The following is a 21,951-nucleotide window of genomic DNA, read 5'->3' as shown; positions in this document are numbered from 1 at the left end:
CTTTCTTTCTAATCTTTCTTTCTTTTTTCAAACTAATCTTTCTTTCTAACTATCTTTCTAACTATCTAACTACTATATTTCTAACTATTTTCTTTCTTTCTAACTATCTTTCTTTCCTTTTAACCAATCTATTTTTCTTTCTTTCTTTCTTTTCTAACTAAACTTTCTTTCTTTCTTTCTTTCTTTCTTTTTTTCTTTCTTTCTAACTAATCTTTATTTTTTCTAACTAAACTTTCTTTCTTTCTAACTAAACTTTCTTTCTTTCTTTCTTTCTAACTAAAATTCCTTTCTTTCTTACTAATATTTCTTTACTAGAAATATGGTAAATCATGTTAAACCATGCTAGAACAGTTTAAAACTTTTTAAACTTTCTGGCTAGGATTTTTCAAGCCAACTTAAAGTTTGTCTACGAACTTTACGAACTATAACTTTTAACTTTTATAAATTAGGCTACAAAAAAAGTAAAACAAAATAACGTTATTAATCTGTATTTGTTCTAATCAAACCGGTTTCTGAACATTAATAATGCAGAAGAAACGCAGGAACAGAAACGTTAAAATAGGACTGATTCTGCTCAGAGTGAACCGGGAGATTTTATTATTATTATTTATTTATTTTTTAATCCCTGGAAAAAATAGAATACAGATTGTACTTTTAAGTGGCCAATGAACAAACAATATTATTAAAATATCAGAATTATTTGGCAGAGGTTTCTGCTACTTAACCCTCTGAGGTCGGGCGCGTTTTGCTGGATTTTCTCCACATTGTAGCACTATAAACTTAAATTACTCCGTCATTTATGGTCATACAGAAAAAAGAAATATAAAAAAAGAATCTGTGATATTTCTAGTTTTGTATGTGTCCACTTACAATCAAATCAAAACATTGTGCTTTTGTAAAATAAAGAAAATAAACAGGGTGTGCGTTCTGCCTCTCCGTCGCGGTGAACTTTTTTTTCTTGAGCACGTCTATAAACTGAAACAAAACTCAGCGAATACTTGTCACACATTTATGAGCCATATACCTTTATAAACATTTAAGTGTGTACTTTTAAATGATCGGATTCAAACTGAAAACAAATATTCTCTGTTTAAGTAATTTGTATAAAACCAGCAAGATGTCCAGCTTCTCAAACGCTTCCTAATTATTTTTAATTTGACCACGCCCACTCGCGCAAAAGAGATTCACATGCAAATCTCCACATGGAACGCGATCGCGCTCATTACCTCAAAAACAAAACACCAAAACACTTCACAAGTCTCTGCTTTTAGACGCGCCGTGAGCTTACATTGGATTTACCTCAGAAGAAGAAGAACGCTATTTGAAGACAAGAAAGATGTAAGGTAAGAAATTCTTACATATTAGTTTGTTATTGTTGCATACATTTTACATTGCAGTTGAACTGTTGCTAGATGGTGAATATTATAATATTTAGACCCTTGTTTACTGTTACTGTGTTTGTGGATATCTGCTCAAACGTAGATATATGGTAACCATAATGTTTTATATTTGAGCGCGAGCGCGTTTGAATGCATCATATTTTGGTTCGTGATCGCGTTTGAATGTATCATATTTTGCAGCGCGATCGCGTTTGAATGTATCATATTTTGGATCGCGATCGCGTTTGAAAAGCAAAACGCACCAAACGGCTTCATGTTTTTACTATTATCTCATTTCATATCATCATAACGAATGGAAACATTTGAAGTAACATGATAATCAATATATTTTTCTCTAGCTTAGTTGTTACTGAAATCTTTTGGAAGATTTATACTGCTATAGATTATTGTTATTATTATTTTATCCAGCACTGCGCATAGCCTATGCCTACAAGGCACAACAAACCTGGTGTTCATTATATTATATATTGTTGGAAACATTTGTGTGTGTGTGTGTGTGTGTGTGTGTGTATTCTGTGAATTTTAAAAAGCAATTTTAACCAGAAAAATCTAAAATGTATTCCCAAAATCGTGCAGGCCTTTCTCTTGATATCAGTATGTTCACTTTTTTTTTTTTTTTTCAGGGCCCAAATGCCACTGAGTCCTGCTGACTTCAACATTCACATGAGTCTCTGTACATGAACATGGTAAAGTGAAAATCAAACACCTTGGAAATGAAAGGTATGTACAATGTTTTTAGGAATGGCACAAAGGTCTCTGTCTTTGGATCATTGTTTTCAATAAGTGGTTTTTCGTCATTTGTTGTATATCTTTGGATTATGTTGTGTTGTAAATAAATCCAAACAATTTAAAAGCCATTCTTTTTTAAATCTCCTCATTTTTTGTGCATGGTTGCTCAGAATGACAGGGCCTGATAGCTCCTAATAGGGCCGTTAGGGGAGGGTCTTTGTCTTTCTCAGGTGTGAAAAGCTTACATATTAATGACCTCCTGCATAAAGCTTTCTCACACAAAACACGTCGTAAAAATTTTAAATCAATATATTGTCTTATCTGAATGAGCAGTCAGGGTGATTTTCACATAGTTTTAGAGCAAATATTCTAGGCTACGTCATACAATTTTCAAAAGTCTTGTGAAGGAATAATCAGTATGGGTTTCATGGCCTTATTTCAGTGACAATTTGTTTTTGTATTTTCACAAACCATGCATAAATGTCATTATCTCAAAACTACAAACTTTTACATACATGCTGCTGATATATTATTGTAGCAGAGTTTGTGCTGAATACAGTGTAATTAGACTTTAGCCATGAAAATGTCACAAGTAACAGAAATAACCACAAATGTCAGAGCATGTCAGAACACCTCCAGGGCCCAGAAAACAGCTGTGATTTAGAATAAAAAGCATAACGTGTCTGAACAGGTCATGTCTGTGGCAAAGACACACATTAAAATGCAATATCATTTTATGTTAGACTTACATAAGTCACATTTTTTGTCATTGTGTCCTTGCAAAAGATATACATTTAAAAAACATTTTGATTTAAAACATGTATTAATAAATGTTGAAATGAACATCAGCTAAGATTAATAAATGTTGTAGAAGAATCTTTCATGGTTCGTTCATGTTAACACGCATTCATGAGTTCATGTTTGTCTTAAACGTCAGCACGTTCTGAAGCGTGATATAAGTGAATTGTGAAACTCACAGGAATGCCGCTCATCTGTGCTTCCGCATCACTTCTCGTGTGAGCTTCAGAATGCACTTGTGTCGCTTCATGACGATATCATTGTTTCTATCAAAGGCTGATTTTACATTTACATTTAGTCATTTAGCAGACGCTTTTGTCCAAAGCGACTTACAAATTAGGACTAAATTAAGCGAGTCATCGTGAAGAGGCAAGAAGTGCTCAAAATACGAAGTTCAGGCATTGTTCAGAGTAACATGAGCCCGATAACCGAGGGTTTAAAGGAAAAGGAATTTTTTTTTTTTTTTTCGTTCGTCACTCGTTGACCAATCGTAGGCTTCTGGTAGGGATGTAGTACGGTGGCCGAGAGAGCTCAACGCGCTGCAACTGAAGAAAACACATGCAAATATAAAACCACCTGCAAATTAAGAAAACATCTTCATCAGTTTCACAACACATGTGTGCTCCAAATACTCACAACACAACCAAATACAGAAACGCGCTGCAAAAGTTCACAACACAACCAAATACAGAAACGCGCTGCAAAAGTTCACAACACAAACAAATACAGAAACGCACTGCAAATAGAACAGAACACAACGGAAATGTTTCCGGGGAACCCAATAAGTGACGGAACCGGCTGGGACGTGCTTACAGCTGTCTACTTTTATTATTATTTAATTTTTTTTGCAAAACATACAGAGATGACACGTTTATGACATACAACTTTGTATACAATATACAAAATGTATTTACAATATGTTCAATGTCATAAGAATACTAAAAAGAACAATGAGCTGAAGACTAAAATAAATAAATAAATAAATAAATAAAGAGAGAGAAAAAGAACATGAGGGAAAGACATTAATCTATACATCAGTTACATTGTACACATTTTGTCATGTTATGTTAAAATAAGTTTCATAAGAAATGTTAGAATGCAGCTAGGGTCCAAATATGAGACGGCAAGTTTTAAAGTTGAGACACTCACACACAGATATAACGCATATTTTAAAAACTTAATTTGTTATATAAAATGTATATTTATTTGCAACAGTTATGTTAACAGCAATAATACTATATTTCTGGTAATAACAGCTATTCAGCTGATGGACACGCGCTGCGTTGTCATGGTAAACATCCCAGGTGAAAATAATGAGGAAATTACGTTGTCTTACGTTGCTCCCTTCATCAACACAATGGCACACAAGTGCCCCGCTCCCTCCAAAGTGCCCAATTCAAGGGCTCTGCTGTCTGCCCTTTTAAGAGAGTAGGGCATAGGTAAAGCTCACGAGCAATAAGCACGTCCCAGCCGTCCGTCCGTCACTTATTGGGTTCCCCGGAAACATTTCCGTTGTGTTCTGTCCTATTTGCAGCGCGTTTCTGTATTTGTTTGTGTTGTGAACTTTTGCACCGGAACCGCGCGAAATTCCTAAGTTTCGGTTCGGAAAACTGTTCTGGTGCGATGTGTGAGCGAAGTGCTGGGAGCTTATCCTTTAATAGTGACGTTACACCTCATGAATATTAAAATAGTAGGTAATGAATGCCCTGGCCCTCGCGCTACTCATATACGTTTTGCGGCAGATATCAACGCAGAGAGAGAGAGAGAGTATAAAGACAGTAGAGCTGCAAGATTAATCTTTAAATGATCTCGATTCAAACACCCTCACGATCTTATTCCTAAATAACAAAAACTTCACACCGGAACATTCAAATCTGTTTTCGCTGTCGTTTCAGAGAGCAGTTGTCGATATGAAACAGCTTTACTTTCACAGTCTTTTCAACCACACAGTCTTTTCAACCACACAGTATCGTGTTTATAAATATTTGTATATTTCTGTGTTACAAATATTCAAATGATCACAGAAGTCCTGAGATAAAAGTTTATAGTTTGAGTATAAACACTGATGTCTACGGTAGCAACCAAAACAGAGTAAATCACCTTTTCAAAGTCGCTTCTAATTACGAGTGTATCGATTACATCTGATGCTTCAAAACATTCCGACTGTTAAAGCTGCAGTCTGTAACCTTTTTATGTTCAGAATTTACAAAATGAATATAATGAGCTAGTACATCATGAATGCCTTTTTTTCAAACCGTGTTTTTGTCCTATCCTGAATCACTACGATAAGCCTGTAATAAGCGTTTAGACTCGGACTACTCTACACCGTTCGGGTCGCACCGCGTCGGAGTAACGTTAGCCCAGTGCCTGCGTGACTCACCCTAGACATAAACAGAGAGAAGTTTATTAACTGATAGAGCGCTGATTATTCCAGTAGTGAAACAAGTGAAGTCTTTATGAATCAATCATTCAAACCGATTTTAAAAATATTATGTTTCAACTGTCTGGATCTTACATGTGTGTTCAAGCTTATTCTACCCTTTCTGAGAGGGTATTCTCCACTGCTGGAGATACTGTAAGCTATAGGAGAGGTCCCAAATTCTCCAAGAGAATGCAGAAATGTTTATTTTCCTTCAGAAAAATTATTTTTGCAAAAGTTGCTAATTTGTTGACATTACCAGTCTGTTAAACTCATTTGACAAGTATAAGAAATAAACACACAAAGGATTGTGCATTTTCCCCTTACTGCTATGTTTTATTAATTGTTTTAATAATTTTATTGAATGGGAACCGGAACTGGAACCGGAAAATTTCTTACGATTCCCAACCCGCTGTTCCCAATAAGCTGTTTCATGACAACTCTCTCTGGGTCAGAGGCAGCGCCAACACAGATTTATAATGTTGCGATATGATTTTGTCAAAGCTTTAATAGACAGATGAATCTGAAGAAGATTGTGTGTGTATTTGAATGGAGATCACAGTATTTTAAAGATGAATCATGCAGCTCTACTGTCTTATCTCTCTCTCAGCATATGAGCAGCGCGAGAGCTTTCAGTGCTTTCAGTCTCACATCTCTTCCACACATCCACTTGAAATGGATATTACGACACTCATAGATAACGACACATTTCATCCTCTGTTGGACCAAAAGTGGCTAACTTCTGTCAACCTCGTCTATAAGCAAGGACAAAACTAAAGCCATTTAATTTGAATCAGTATTGATTCTGGAATTTAAAAAAAATCTATTTTAAATCGTGACCAAAAAAATTGCGATAGTTTGGTGAGTTGATTTTTTTCAAATGCATTAATTACACACACACACACACACACACACACACACACACAAACACACACATTGGGTTTCCATGTTTTATGGGGATTTTCCATAGAAATAATGATTTTTATACTTTACAAACTGTATATTGAATCCCCTAATCCTAACTGATGTAATTTAACAACTTGTTTCTAATGAATATTTGTATATATTTCATATCGACAGCATTATGTTATTTATTTTTTAAGTGTCATGTTTATCTCTGGATATAGGCTTAATGTGTGTCATTGTTCTCTACAGTTTGGATAAGTGTGGTGTGACAGATGAAGGTTGTGCTGCTCTGGCTTCAGCTCTGAGATCAAACCCCTCACACCTGAGAGAACTGAGTCTGTCTGAGAATAAACTAGGAGACTCAGGAGTGAAGCTGTTCTCTGCTGGACTGGAGAATCCTCACTGTAAACTGGAGGAACTGAGGTAAGATCATCTCTACCATAAAGACTGGGAGTGAATAAGGATTAATATGTACTGTAGATAGTGTATAGAGTATATCTTTGGTGTAAGCCCCATCCGGTGGTTCAGCGACAGATTCCAGCTTGAGCCGTCAGATCCTGCCGGCGGTAGAAGGCAGCGGTGTCTCCCTGAAGAGGAACATTTACATTTTACTATATTATTATCTCCCAAAAGAAAGTAAAACTAACAGTTAAATAAACCGGACAAACTACAAACCAGACAACAGATGCAGGATACAGTGAAGAGGTTTTTTTAAATTACAAATGTTTGCTGTAAATCAACTTGCCTTGTAATGCTTGTGCAAACAGACCCTTGTAAAAGCGTGAGCATTGCCTCAAAATGTGTGTGTGCAGCTGAAAAGAGGGAAGTGGTGTGTGTTTCACCTGAACCAGGGCTGTCACCATATCAGATTTATCACTACATGATTATCATGGCCAAAATAGCACACAATAACAATATATCACCATTCACTGCAATGAACTGACTCAAATGATTTATTCCTGAATCGGACATCATTACAAATGTATATCTATGACTAGAGCGACATCGTAAATGTTGATCGATTCCTCACAGAAATTGGCTCCAAGGCTTCGGCTTCAGAAAGCCTAAATATACACATCACTGGACTAGTTTTATTGTCGCTTGGTGATATTCCGTTTCCGCACTGCGTCGTTTCTGAATAACCCGCCAAGTCTCAAGGACACACACACACACACACTAAAATGAATACCCGTTCTTTATAGCGTGCTTCCTAAAAGATTATTTTTATCAAGTAAATACCAAAATCATCCAGGAAATTATTGAGTTCTGCTGGACCCTTAGAATCATCCCAATCCTCCCCTGCTAACACACACACACACACACATACACACACGTTCCTTAAAATACTTTCAAATACATTAAGCACACTCACACCGACATTCCTTAAAATGTTTACAAATACATTAATCACACTTGCACACTCTCTCTCACACACACACACACACACACATTTTTTAAAATCTTTACAAATACATTAAGCATTAAAGCACATTCACACTCACACACATACACACACGTTCCTTAAAATACTTTCAAATACATTAAGCACACTCACACACACATTCCTTAAAATGTTTACAAATACATTAATCACACTTGCACACTCTCTCTCACACACACACACGTTTTTTTAAATCTTTACAAATACATTAAGCATTAAAGCACATTCACACACACACACACGTTCCTTAAAATGTTTACAAATACATTAAGCACACACACACACACACAAACACACAAACACACACACACACACCTTAAAATGTTTACAAATACATTAAGCACACACACACACACACACACACACATACATACCTTAAAATGTTTACAGATACATTAAGCACACACACACACACACATGCACGCACTCACACACACGTTCCTTAACCCTCTGGGGTCTAAGGTGTTTTTGGGGCCCTTGGGATGTTTTGACATGCCCTGACATTTGTGCTTTTTTCAGTTATTTATAAACATGATAATGGCAAAGGTGTAAATTCACTCTATATAGCACAAACAGGGCTACCATAATATGCAAACAACATGTATGTAGATGTTTGTATTTTTAAGAGAATAATGTTTATGCATGGTTATTGGAAAAAATAAAAATGAAAGTTGCTGAAATAAGACCACAAAACTCATACTAAATATGTGTCAATAAGACTTTTGACTAATGGATATTGTCGCTTCGAGTTCTGGCTTCAAAATTATGTGAAAATAGTCTTGCTTTATCGTTCACATAAAACAATACATTGATTTAAATTGTGTAAAACAGGTTTTGCTTGGAAAGCCAATATGCGAGGGGGGGCGTGAAGGAGGAGTGGTTTACACCTGAGAATACAATGTCCCACCCATTATGCGTAATGAGCCATTCATTCAGGTGTGACACTGACTGAGCCACAATGCAAGGACAAAAGATATATTTAGAAGAAGACTTATATTGACCATTTAAGATTTTGCTTACATTTATCTTGTAAATATGTTTTGCTATTTTATTAAAAAGGTTACAGTTACAACAATAATGACAATTTCAACAATATTTCAAGTGTACTCTTTCTTTGTAAAAAAAATGATTATAGGCCTACATTTTATCATATGTATTCATTAGTTTGAATATAGCCAACACTGGAACAGCTAACATCTTAGTTTATGACTTTATTTTTGACAAAAATAGTATTATATATATATATATATATATATATATATATATATATATATATATATATATATATATATATATATATAGAACATATGAGCAGAAATTGCTAAACAAAAGCTTATTTGATGTGGCAGTATATTCTACAGTAAAAACTGTACCCAAATCTAGTCAACAAAATGTTGTCTTTCATATTTCGCCTGACTGTAACGTTGTTTTTATGAAATATTAGGGCATATAAATATTAATTTTATAGTTTAATACATTGCTTATACAAAGACATTTTATTTCAACATATTTCAGTCGATTTTTACTTATCTCAGTATAGCAAAGCATTTTAGTTGATTAAAGCAGTTTATTCTTTCACACACAGACACGCAATTCATATTTAGGCTAAACAGTCTTTACAAATATGTACCCTTCATTCATCTCACAGAAACGCGATTCATATTATAGAAATGCAATTCATCTTTTTGCGGTTTACATAGGCCTACACTAACGTTATTCCACATTAACACTGGAGAAAAGATAACTTAGCCTACCTCACTCCTCTGCGGGATCTATTGCTCCTCATATCAGCACTGTTCTGAGGAAACTTTTCTCCAGGATTATTAGGTAGGCTATATTATGTCTCACTCGCGGCACGCTGTGTTTACAGCTGATGTGGGCGTTTCACAGGTCTGAAATGGTTCTCAAAATTTGCGTTTGAATAGCGCGCGCTATCCGGGGCGGGGTCACATTAAATTTGAATGAGGTCTAATGAGCTCGACTGGAATCGCTCTCTTTTAATACAGATTTCACAAGATGAGAATATCTGTTTTTTATACAAATTACTTCATTTAAAAGAAGAGAATTCAAGCTTCATGCCTGTGTGTCTGTATGTCTGTTTGACTGAGTATTCGCTGAGTTATTGTTCATTTTCGGACGCGTTTCAGAATGGACTACACTGACAGAGAGAAGGCAGAACTCACATCACGTTTATTTTTCTTTATTTGGCAAAAAGCACAACACTTTGTTTTTATTGTGAGTATACACAAAAATAATACACATTTAACCCTCTGGGCTTCTTCGTAAAATAGTCACACTTAGCTTCCTCCCGCCCAAAAACGGGCGAAGCCTTAAAATTTTACTTTACTTTTTCCCAGGATAACCAATCAAATATATTTTTGTTCTATAATGTTTTCTGATTATTATTTAGAATTTTTTGAATTTTTTATGATACTTTGCATTAATTATATAATTTTTATGAGCTATTTTTTCCATTAGAATTAATATATATATTTTTTATTTTATTTTTTTTATTTTATTTTTCAATAAATGCAACATTTCACATCAAATTAGAGTGCAGGCCTAAAAAAAAAAAATTTTCAAGTGAGAAGAGCGCCATCTAGTGGCTTCAAAATTTATTAATATAGCTATATTTATTAATATAGCCTATAGCTTTTTTATTTATTTATTTGATTTATTCCCATTCGGAAAGAAAACAATTTATTACTAATCAACCACTGAATGGAACAGCACAAATTATATATCATTTTAAAGCTTAGGATCTCAGGATCTTATCTTATTACATTTATTAATTCCTAACGAGTGCTGAGTAATCCCTCTAAAACCAAGTGTACCGCCAGCAGGCGCCACCTAGCTGCGAAAATATTCATTACCATATTTTTCAAAAATCTTGCCTTGATTAACACAAAGTTGATGTCATTTGAAAGCTTAGAGTCTGAACTTTACAGTGAATGTATCCACTTTGAAAAACTCTTAAGTATTGCTGAGTTATTTGCTGATAAATAGAATTTCTTTTTTTTCATAATCTATAAAATAATGTACTGCAATGTGTCAAAAACATCATACAGCTCATGAAACATTCTCAGATAATTGAAAATGGCACTTCATTTTTTACAGCATATTATAAATACAAATACAATTAAAATGAGCCCAAAATTAAGATAATCTATTGCTTTTATGACAAGATATTCTTCATGGAGAAAAAATTGCCCATGAGGGGGTGTCAAAGACTGTACAAAAAGGCTATCTCTTTTCAAAATGCTGTAATTTTTGATTCCTTTATCCAAAAATTATTATTTTTTTATCCAGATGCAGCTAACATGTAGGGGGACTTCACTAAAAAAGAATTTTCCTCCTACCTTATTTCCTTCCTGAGTTATTCCATGACAAATAAGAAAGATATGCAAAATCATAATAAAAATTATATATATATATTGTCTTTTATCCGCCGTTTCTTGGCAGGACAATGTCCAAATGTAATGTAATTTATATTTTCAAAAAATTTAAAGAGTTCTTTCAAACGATACCTACCTTTTGACTCTCCTTGCTATAGTTTTGGAGTTATTATGATTATATAATTTTTATATAGTTTGGGGCAAAATTTGCTGTTTCAGTCTTACCAGTTCATTTCTCTCTGTGTGTGTGTGTGTTTGTGTGTGTGGGGGTGTGTGTGTGGGGGGGAGGGTGTCTTTTTTGCACTCTTGATGTTTTAGAGTGTCACCCCTTCATTGCTGTACACTTTTTTTCAGCACAGTGGCTGATCTGTAGCTTGTACCACCAAAAGTTTCTCTGAGTTTTCCTATTTTTTCGTATTTCCCATTCATTTCCTATGTCGCCCGTTTTCGGGCGGGAGGAAGCTAAGTGTGACTTTTTTTTTTACGACCCTTTAACATATCAGAATCATCTCCTTGATTTTTTTGTGTGTTCATATAGGTAATAAAAGAAAAGTCACCAAGTTTCACCCCCATCCGATGAAGCAAAAAAAATTTAACAATTCGAAACGTTCAAGTTTTCGCCCGTTTTCGGGCGAAGAAGCCCAGCAGAATCGATTGATGTATGAAACTGGTTTGTAATATCAAAGTCAACAGAGCAAAATTAATTTCTTTTGAACTGATAAGAAAAAAAAGCGAGCTGGTTTCGCCGGCGATACCGCCGACCCCAGGGGGTTAAAATGTTTACAAATACATTAAGCACACTCACACACACACACGCTCCTTAAAATGCTTACAAATACATTAAGCACACACATACACACAAACACATACAAACATTCCTAAAAATGTTTACAAATACATTAAGCACACACACACACACACACACATGCTCCATAAAATGCTTACAAAATACATTAAAGGGTAAGTTCGGTATTTTACAATTAAAGCCCTGTTTACAGATCGTTTCTGATGATATAGAACGGTTAAGATTAAAATTTGGACACATGCTGCTGTCCCGAGAATTTTAGGTTTATTTCACTTTCCCCAAAACCTCTACAATGGGTGTATAGGTGCACTCGAACAATCCTTCATAAAACGCATTAAACTTTCATTTACAAAGACGTGAAACTCACCGAGTGGTCAGGGGTGTTCACTGATATGCTCACACAAAAATCGCTGCAAAAGATGCTTTCCAACAGGTGTTTTACCATTCGTTGTAAAACTGTGGATCTATTTTTCCAAACGCCTCACACCCGTAGATTCTTCCGTTGAGAGCTTGAATAATAGACACTCCAGCCCAGTTGGTGGCGATAATGCACCTTTGCCAATTGCAAGCAAACCGCTGGCATTTCATTGAATACACAGAAGAAGAAGCGGCGGAGTAATACCGTACCTCACACAGCTCTTTCAATACAAGTCAATGGAGTTGGACAAAAACTACGATAAAACCTGTTGGAAAGCATCTTTTGCAGCGATTTTTGTGTGAGCATATCAGTGAACACCCCTGACCACTCGGTGAGTTTCACGTCTTTGTAAACGAAAGTTTAATGCGTTTTATGAAGGATTGTTCCAGTGCACCTATACACCCATTCTAGAGGTTTTGGGGAAAGCGAAATAAACCTAAAATTCTCGGGACAGCAGCATGTGTCCAAATTTTAATCTTAACCGTTCTATTTCATCAGAAACGATCTGTAAACAGGGCTTTAAGTGTAAAATACAGAACTTGTCCTTTAAGCACACACACACACGCTCCTTAAAATGCTTACAAATACATTAAGCACACACATACACACACACACACACACGAACACATACAAACATTCCTTAAAATGTTTACAAATACATTAAGCACACACACACACACACACACGCACGCACTCACACACACGTTCCTTAAAATGTTTACTAATACATTAAGCACACTCACACACACACACACGCTCCTTAAAATGCTTACAAATACATTAAGCACACACAAACACATACAAACATTCCTTAAAATGTTTACAAATACATTAAGCACACACACGTTCCTTAAACTGTATTTGCTAATTTGGAGTATTTTTATATATTTCATATTGACAGCATTATGTTGTTATTTTATTTGTTTTAAGTGTCATGTTCATCTCTGGATATAGGCTTAATGTGTGTCATTGTTCTCTACAGGTTGAGGTATTGTGGTGTGACAGATGAAGGTTGTGCTGCTCTGGCTTCAGCTCTGAGATCAAACCCCTCACACCTGAGAGAACTGGATATGTCTGGGAATAAACTAGGAGACTCAGGAGTGAAGCTGTTGAAGGATCTGAAGGATGATCCACATTATAAACTGAAGACACTAGAGTAAGAATAGTTCTTAACGATTTTCATCATCATATTTTCATTTAAAAATCAAATGGCTGATTTACCCGCTAGAAATATAATTGTACCAGGTTCAGTAACACCACGTGTGTGTGTGGCTGTGTGTGTGCGCGTGTGCGTGCGTGTGTGTGTGTGTGTGTGAATATTTTGTCTGAGATCATCAGATAATGAGTCATAAATTCAGCTTCAGTTTCTGTAGGACTCTGAACTTTAAACTGTGTTTAATATGAGTTTAATTCTGCTCATACTGTTGTGACTGATTGTGAAAATAATATTAATATTATTTTCAGCTTTTCCCCTTTAACTGTCTTTATAGGCAGCTGTCCGTTGTGTGAAAGTGACCTTTCATGTGCTTTTGATTTTTTATAAAGTGACTTTGAGGACCCTTTCACACCTACCTTTTTTGGTCCGAATCAAAATAACAGGTGTAAAACCTCCCCCGGACCACAGTCCGGACCAAACAGACCAAATTTGGTCCGGCGAAAAGAGGTAGTCTAGGTCTGGATTAAACTGAACAAAGGTTTGGTTCGTTTCTAGTGTGAAAGCATTTTCTGTATGGTTCGGACTTGAGTATAGTCGCTGCAGGGAGTAATGCCGTAATAATAACAGTATAGTGGCAACGATATGCGTCTATTCATTCATTCATTCTTCTTGTCAAAGTTACCCACCGAATTGACAACACCCTGACGTCAGACGCACGTCCGTTTACAAACCAATCAATGTCAAGATGCAGCCCATATAGATGATGATGACAGGACTCAAGTACGTCATGAAAAGTTCTTTAGTGCGCTTGCATAATTGCAATGTGAAACCAAACCAAAACTAACCTAATGTATACAATGTATCAAAACATGAACTTTGGTTCGGACCTTGGTGCGGATTTTCAGGTGTGAAAGGGCCCTGAGCATCAGATAGAAGCGATATGATCATGTTTGAGAATGAATTAATATAGATTATTTAGTTAGTTTTCTTATGAAAAGATGTGACAGATGTAATATCTCATACTGCATATGTGACTGTTTGTGTGTTTTATTTTAGGTTTGGCTATCAGATGACAGTGTGATCTTGTGATGATCATCTGATGGTGAATAAGGATCCACTACAGAGACTCACAGTCAACAGAATCAACAGAGACTGAAGATACAGTGACTTCACTGTTATAAATTAAGACTTCATTTAGATTTCAGCGATCCTCTGACAGACCTGATGAGGCGGCAGTGAAACACCTTTTATTTCACAGCAAATTACAGTTTCTCATTCATAGATTAATCATTTTATATGTATAAACGCACAGTAATTCAGAAAGCTCTGAGGTTTGTCACAGAGTAAATAAAGAGTCTGAATATCTCTGTGTTTGTGTTGTACCAGCAGAGGGAGACAAAGACTAATGAAATATTCATTTTTCATAATTATGAGAATAAGAAAAAACAGTTCAAGCTCACTTTTAGAAAACAATGGAAGCTTGAGTTTATACATCACGTTTTTAATAATAGTTGCATTACATTTGTATTAATGTATTAAAGGGGTCATATGATGCGTTTTCATGTTTTCTATTTCTTTAGTGTGTTATGTAGATGTTTTTGCATGTATAAGATCTGCAGACTTACAAAGCTCAAAGTCTCCTACAAAAAGATTTTGGTGCTCGAGCCCCTTTTTCGAAATTAATCAAAAGTGCCCCTCTCAAACAAATATCAATGATAATATTGTGGTCAATAAAACAAAATGCATTCGATTATAATTAACATGACAATGTGATCAAAACTAAAGGCGGGCGTACACGGTGTGATTGTTGCTGTTTTACGAGCTCACAGAGGATTGCGTGGTCGCGGCTCGCAGTGTGTGAGGAATTACGAGCCGAGCGTTACGAGCACCTCCCGACCTCCCGATCATTTTTAAACATGTTTAAAACATTCGGGGAGTCGGCCCAATTTTCACCAGCGTATAGGCTGTCCCCTATTGCCAAATCACACACAACCACGGCACAGGCTAGATCGATGAGGCTATAGCTCAGTGGCAGCAACCATACAGCGTGCGCATCAGGCCCGGTGTCAAGGGGGGGCTTGGGGGGGCTTAGCCCCCCCTAAGATGATCTCAAGCCCCCCAACACTTTATGAATAAGATAACAAATAAACAAGAACTGTCTTAACTGTTCTCGACTTTAGGCTATTAAACGTCTCACACACAGGAAAACCCGAAGACCGTGACACCCCAAGTACACAATGCATGACCTTAATTGACTATCTACGGCAAGCCCCGAGGGGAAAATGCATTGCACACACACATAGAACGAGCTCCAGCACATCCAGAATTAATCAGTGTTGGGGAAGTTACTTTTAAAAAGTAGTGTTTGCTCGTTACTCGTTACTTTTTAAAAAAAGTAATCTGTTACTTTACTTAGTTACCCCGTTTGGAAAGTAACTTTTTACGTTACTCGTTACTTTTACGTTACTTTTATGTTGCTTGACTTTGGGCAGAACCCAATATCTGTTCCTAAATATGTAGACATAAAGTTATACAATGGAGGACATAACAGGTAATTATTTTGTGCTCTTTATTATAAAAAATATTATCAATTTCGAAAGAAAAAAAGTCCTTCTCATTGGCGCTGCTGTGTGCGGCAACTTTTATTCTCAACCGGCTCTGCATCATGGGGTAGAGTGCGACACTCCGCGATGAGCAGCGCGCCCGCGCCACTTCTCTCCGCTCCGTTCCCCCTATCCACCGAACTTTAAATTTCGGCAACAGCCAATAAAGCGCTCCTGCTCTCTAACACCGGTGTGAATCGCGTCTTGATAGCATAGGACAAAATGATATAGAAGACATAAGCTTAGTTTTCAGACATACGACTCACTCTATCAAGGGAGTAGGAGAAAAAAAAGAGATTTTGAGAGAAAAAAATATATTTTGTTTAAAAGTACACATATTCAAGCTTTCTATATATTTCTCAGGTCTGTGAGACAAGTATAGCATATCTGAGTTTCGGTTCATTTACAGTATGGAGACGAGCTCCAGTTCACGCGCTGGTGCCGTCATGATTATTTTGCATGCCATATTTACTTATTTATTAAATTCAGGCAATTAATTGGTTGGTAAAACATTGATTAAAATTAAGATTATACAAAATGAAATTCGTTTTAAAGAAAGTCTTTCTACAAAAACAAACTTAATAAAGTGGTCAAAATCATGTCTGCCCACTCCATTTATCTCCCGATATATTGCACAAAATTATGATCTTACTCATGCTTTTCACTTTTCATATAATCAACATAGATTAAATTATTTATTTATTTATTTTATTTAAACATAAATATGAAACTAAATAGTTTTCTTTCATTTACTTATTAAATTCAGGCAATTGGTTGATAAAACATTGATTAAAATTAAGATACAATTAATACAAAATGAAATTCACTTTAAATACAGGTTTTCTACAAAAACAAACTTAATAAAGTGGTCAAAATCATGTCTCCACACAAAATTTTTATTTTATTTAATTTAAACATAAATATGAAACTAAATTGTTTTCTTCAGTTCTCAACAGTTCTCTTCTCTCAAGCGCGCAGCTGAGGCAGTGTCGCTGTCAAATATATCCATGGGAAAAGTAACGTTGCGCCGAATTGAAAAAGGAACTACGTTTCGTTACCAAATTTTTAGTAGTAACGCGTTACACTACTTTTTACCCGAAAAAGTAGTTACGTTACTGTAACGTGTTACTTTGTAACGCGTTACACACAACACTGGAATTAATGCATAACACAATCAAACATAAGGTCTGTTACAATTATTATTATGAGGCTACTTTTATTATCAAATCAATATTACAATTAATTAGCCCCTCAATAATTTCATAGCACATCACTGCATAACCGACGCGCAGCAATGATCGATGTTATATTAGTCCTCATTTAAAAAACAACGTGTTTAACACGAAATAATTCACATTTTTTTCACCATGGGCCACAAGAGAAATTTATTACGAAAATAAATTAAGGTTAGGCCTATATACCGTTATCAGAACATGTTGAGTAGATTCAGCTCTCATCGTTCAGTTTTTACTTTCACTTTCTATAGTAAATAATTGAATGGGATTTGATAGTACTTCTTCACCGACATAACTCTCGCGCAAAGTGCTCGCCTTCATGGTTTAAAACGCAAATATTTCCAATATTGCGACGTGACGTTTTTATTTTTCAAAAATTGCACAGAATGATGGACAACAATCACATTTCACGCACGTCTTATCCCATTATGGTCCGTAAAATATTGAATAAAATATTTCATAAAATATTGAAGCTTCCCCGGGCGCCTCCATTGATTAGCAGACCCCCACCTGCTGTTAGCATTCCATTGACTCCCATTCATTTTGGCATCACTTTGACAGCGAATAACTTTACATCTGAGACGTTTAAAGACTCCATTTGTCCATTATTTATTTCTAAAGAAACACGAATATTTATAAAAGGCTCCATTACCTTGTATCTTACGTTATGGCCCCGTAGAAGCAGTTTTTGTAAAAATAGGCTAACGATTGCGTCATAACCACGCGACTCTCTGTTGCACAGTAGAGAGATTACCGTATGGACAGGAGGAGAAGCTCACGGGCAATCGGGGGGACGTAGAGGCAAAATGACAAAATAATTAATCCGAATACTTAACAAAAGTTTCTCCTGCTCCTAGCTCATGGACACCTCCTACTCACACTCTCCGTCTCTGCAAGTTTTGGAAGGGAATGATTCAGATTTCTCTCGGCACAGCTACTAGAAGACAGACGGGTTGCTCACGTCACATCTACGTCGCCAAGCTCAGTTTGAGTCTGCGCAGTACGCTCAGCCATCAGGAAGAGAGAGCTTTTGAGTGATTTTAGTTGGATCTGTTTGTCTGTCTTTAATTTTGCAGTGTTACTGTGATATGTATGAATTATCATGTTAGACTAGTAATGTAATAGCCAATGTTAGCAGTGCAGCATCTACTGGACAGCCTGAATTTGCTTTTATATAAGTTACGTTACGCTTGTTTACGTTACTTTACGACCTGCCACATTTTATGACTGCACACCAGTGATGGATTTCCAAGTCCTAGACTCGAGTCCCTATTCTCTGGACTCGTGACTTGACTTGGACTTGCGGACTGATGACTCCTACTTGGACTCGGACTAGAGGATATAAAAAAATCAGACTTAAGCATCCATCAAATGAATGACGTTGGATGAAGTTTCTGACTAAATAGGTTTTAAAATTTGATATAAGATGTTACACTTTAATGAATGGTTAAAACAACTGTCCATCTGTCCAACAACGAACTCACGAGACGTCTGAATCGGTGTATAACAAATCGGTAACACGTTTCACATTGGTAATGTTTGATTTATTAAACTCTAGTTAACTACATTAGTTAACATTTACTATTAATAAACTGCACTTCTACAGCATTGTTAATGTTTTTAACATTTAGGCTTCTAATAGCCTACATTATTGAAATCAAAAGTTGTATTTGTTAACACAGTGGTGTCATTTTTGTTTAATGTAGACCCTCTTTTATAATTATATCAGCTCTTTAAAGGTGCCAGAGTAGAGAAATGTAGGCAGTCCTGAAATATAACACAGACTCAACCTTGATGACTCGACTCGGACTCGAACACTAGGGACTCGAGACTCGACTCGGACTCAGGTAATGGTGACTTGACTCGGACTCTTCTTTGGTGACTCGAATCGGACTCGAACACTGGGGACTCGAGACTCGACTCGGACTCAGGTAATGGTGACTCAACTCGGACTCTTCTTTGGTGACTCAGACTCGAACACTGGGGACTCGAGACTCGACTCGGACTCTTCTTTGGTGACTCGAATTGGACTCGAACACTGGGGACTCGAGACTCGACTCGGACTCAGGTAATGGTGACTCGACTCGGACTCTTCTTTGGTGACTCAGACTCGAACACTGGGGACTCGAGATTAGACTCGGACTCAGGTAATGGTGACTCGACTCGGACTCGAACACTAGGGACTCAAGACTCGACTCGGACTCAGGTAATGGTGACTCGACTCGGACTCTTCTTTGGTGACTCAGACTCGAACACTGGGGACTCGAGACTCGACTCGGACTCTTCTTTGGTGACTCGAATCGGACTCGAACACTGGGGACTCGAGACTCGACTTGGACTCAGGTAATGGTGACTCGACTCGGACTTGAACACTAGGGACTCGAGACTCGACTCAGGTAATGGTGACTCGACTCGGACTCTTCTTTGGTGACTCAGACTCGAACACTGGGGACTCGAGACTAGACTCGGACTCATGTAATGATGACTCGACTCGGACTCTTCTTTGGTGACTCAGACTTGGGCTTGGACTCAAACACTGAGGACTCGAGACTCGACTCGGACTCGACAGTTGGTGACTCGACTACAACACTGCTGCACACATACACAGAATACTTTACTGTAAATCAAAGATTTAACCATGGATTATGTGGGAAGCCTTAATACCTCCGACCGTGCCGATTATATTAAAAAACGTACTCAGCAATGGTGAGATCTTGCCAGATCCCTACGCTATACATGAAGATCTGTGGATTGTGGATGACAAGAAATGGCCAGCAATTGAATGGCCTGATATATACAACTATCTAATTCAGACACCAAATGTGTATACTAGACAAAGGATTAAAGCGTACAAATCCCTTGATGCATACAACTACGTGCTATGTGGTCATGTGCAGCTTGTCAAATACTTTGATGCTGCACCGGATTTCTGCGTGTTGAGGTCAGGTGTGCTCCCTCGTCAAAGGCAAGGCATTAAAGCCTTATGATGCCTGGGTGTCTGTCCACAAGGCCCTTGGGTACATCCTCACGGCTAACTGCAAATGCATGGCAGGGTATGTCTACCTATCAAAATGTATCTGCAATCACACAAAAATAATTTATGCTAATTCTGCTTTTACTCACATTACCCTGTCCATCACTCCAGCCTCGCCTCTTGTTGTAGTCATGCTGCTGCCATCATGTGTCAAGCTGAACTGTCAGGACAGAAAAATTCTACTGAGGAGGAGGTTGCCTGCACGTCCAAGCCCAGTCAGTGGAAGGATATGTCCCCTTCAAAAGTTGAGCTGCTCACAGGTTCAGCTGCAAATGTATGTTTGCCAATTGAATATGTGTGATTTCATGGTGTGGACAAAGAACAATAGCATCACCCGCCGGATACAGAAAGATGGTCACTTCCTTGAAGAAAGTATGCAAGTATGACATCGCCATGGTCAAGTTTAAGAAGTTTGAATCTAATGTCTGAGGCCCGACCACCCCACCCATCGCACAGAGAGGAGATGGAGCCTGCAGGTGTTATGCCAATTAAATATTTGATTGTGTTCTGGTGTTTGTAATTGGACTGAGTTTCAGCTCTGGCTTTCAAATTGTATGTCCGCTGTATGAAAATTTCAGTACAGTCAATTATGCATTATGCAGGGGAAAGCTCATCTAAAGGAGAGAGAGACACGCACACACACACATTTTACTAAGGAAAGGCAAACACATTGTGTAACAAACTAACAGTGTCAGTTTATGAATTAATCAAAACTAGGAGTTTCAAAAGTTAGAATAGTTAGTAGTTAGTTAAGTAGTTAGCATTTGTTGAAAGGAAATTACATTATAACACATGAATATTTACCTTTTGTTCACTGTCATTAGAAAAAAATACTTTGTAATAATGTCTTCAAGATGTCAGGAGCAGCATTACATGTTTTTACAGAGAAATGGGTTTCTCAACCCAAGTAAACCAGTGTGTTCACTGAAAAAAGTGAAACATCAGTGCAATTCATTCAAAATATATATTTACTTTGGTCCAATGGAAAATTGTGATTTTCAGTTTATACCTTCTGTTTTCACTTTGCCTCAAAGTAAGTGTTACGCCCTCTAAAATGATACTTTGGATTAACTTAAAAAAAATGATGTAATTTGTTACAGCTAATTTTTTTTTGGCTTTTCTCAAATTGTATTTATGATTTAGTTAAAGCCATAAATTTTGATTTAGTGTCAAACCAAAATTTTAATTTTTTCCAACTCAATGTTTTACCTTAACCAAAGTACACAGCAAAAACTCCAGTGTTAAATGGACACTCAAGAGTGTTAAAGTTAATGAGATAATTAAGTGATTAATTGAGTGATTTATTCATTATTGAAGACACCTGATGTTAACAAGCAGAATCACTTAAGGAGAAAATCTCAAATTGTAAGTTACCATTATGGTGATAGGTGTTTGCTTGAGTTGGGCTCTTGACCCTTATATGTTTACTTTAGATTTTGTTTGGCTGTTGTATCTGAGTTATAACCGACAGATGAACAAAGAAAAAAAGTGATCTGATGGTGTTGGTTATATTATGACAATCATCATTTGAACTTGGTCACTGAACTCATTAAGATCCTTATTTCTGACATAGTTTATGTTGTTGATTACAGCATAACTGTGATTCTGCATA

At 36.6% G+C, this 21,951-nt stretch overlaps 1 protein-coding gene across 1 annotated transcript in view; it reads left to right on the top strand.

The window, feature by feature from the left end:
• LOC311066814 (uncharacterized protein) overlaps nucleotides 1-15,025 on the top strand; it is a 42,855-nt gene extending 27,830 nt beyond the window's left edge. Inside the window, exons 4-6 of the mRNA XM_084088194.1 lie at nucleotides 6,502-6,675; nucleotides 13,294-13,467; nucleotides 14,524-15,025. Of these exons, the coding sequence (XP_083944320.1) occupies nucleotides 6,502-6,675; nucleotides 13,294-13,467; nucleotides 14,524-14,548 (373 nt within the window). The 3' untranslated portion in view covers nucleotides 14,549-15,025. The remainder of the gene's footprint in view (nucleotides 1-6,501; nucleotides 6,676-13,293; nucleotides 13,468-14,523) is intronic.
• Nucleotides 15,026-21,951: the final 6,926 nt, after the last annotated feature.

The sequence above is a fragment of the Abramis brama genome (assembly GCF_963993115.1).
Source record: "Abramis brama genome assembly, chromosome: 17".
NCBI classification, from domain to species: domain Eukaryota; kingdom Metazoa; phylum Chordata; class Actinopteri; order Cypriniformes; family Leuciscidae; genus Abramis; species Abramis brama.
The sequence above is the reverse complement of the archived record's forward strand: the minus strand, read 5'-3'. Positions and strand labels throughout refer to the sequence as shown.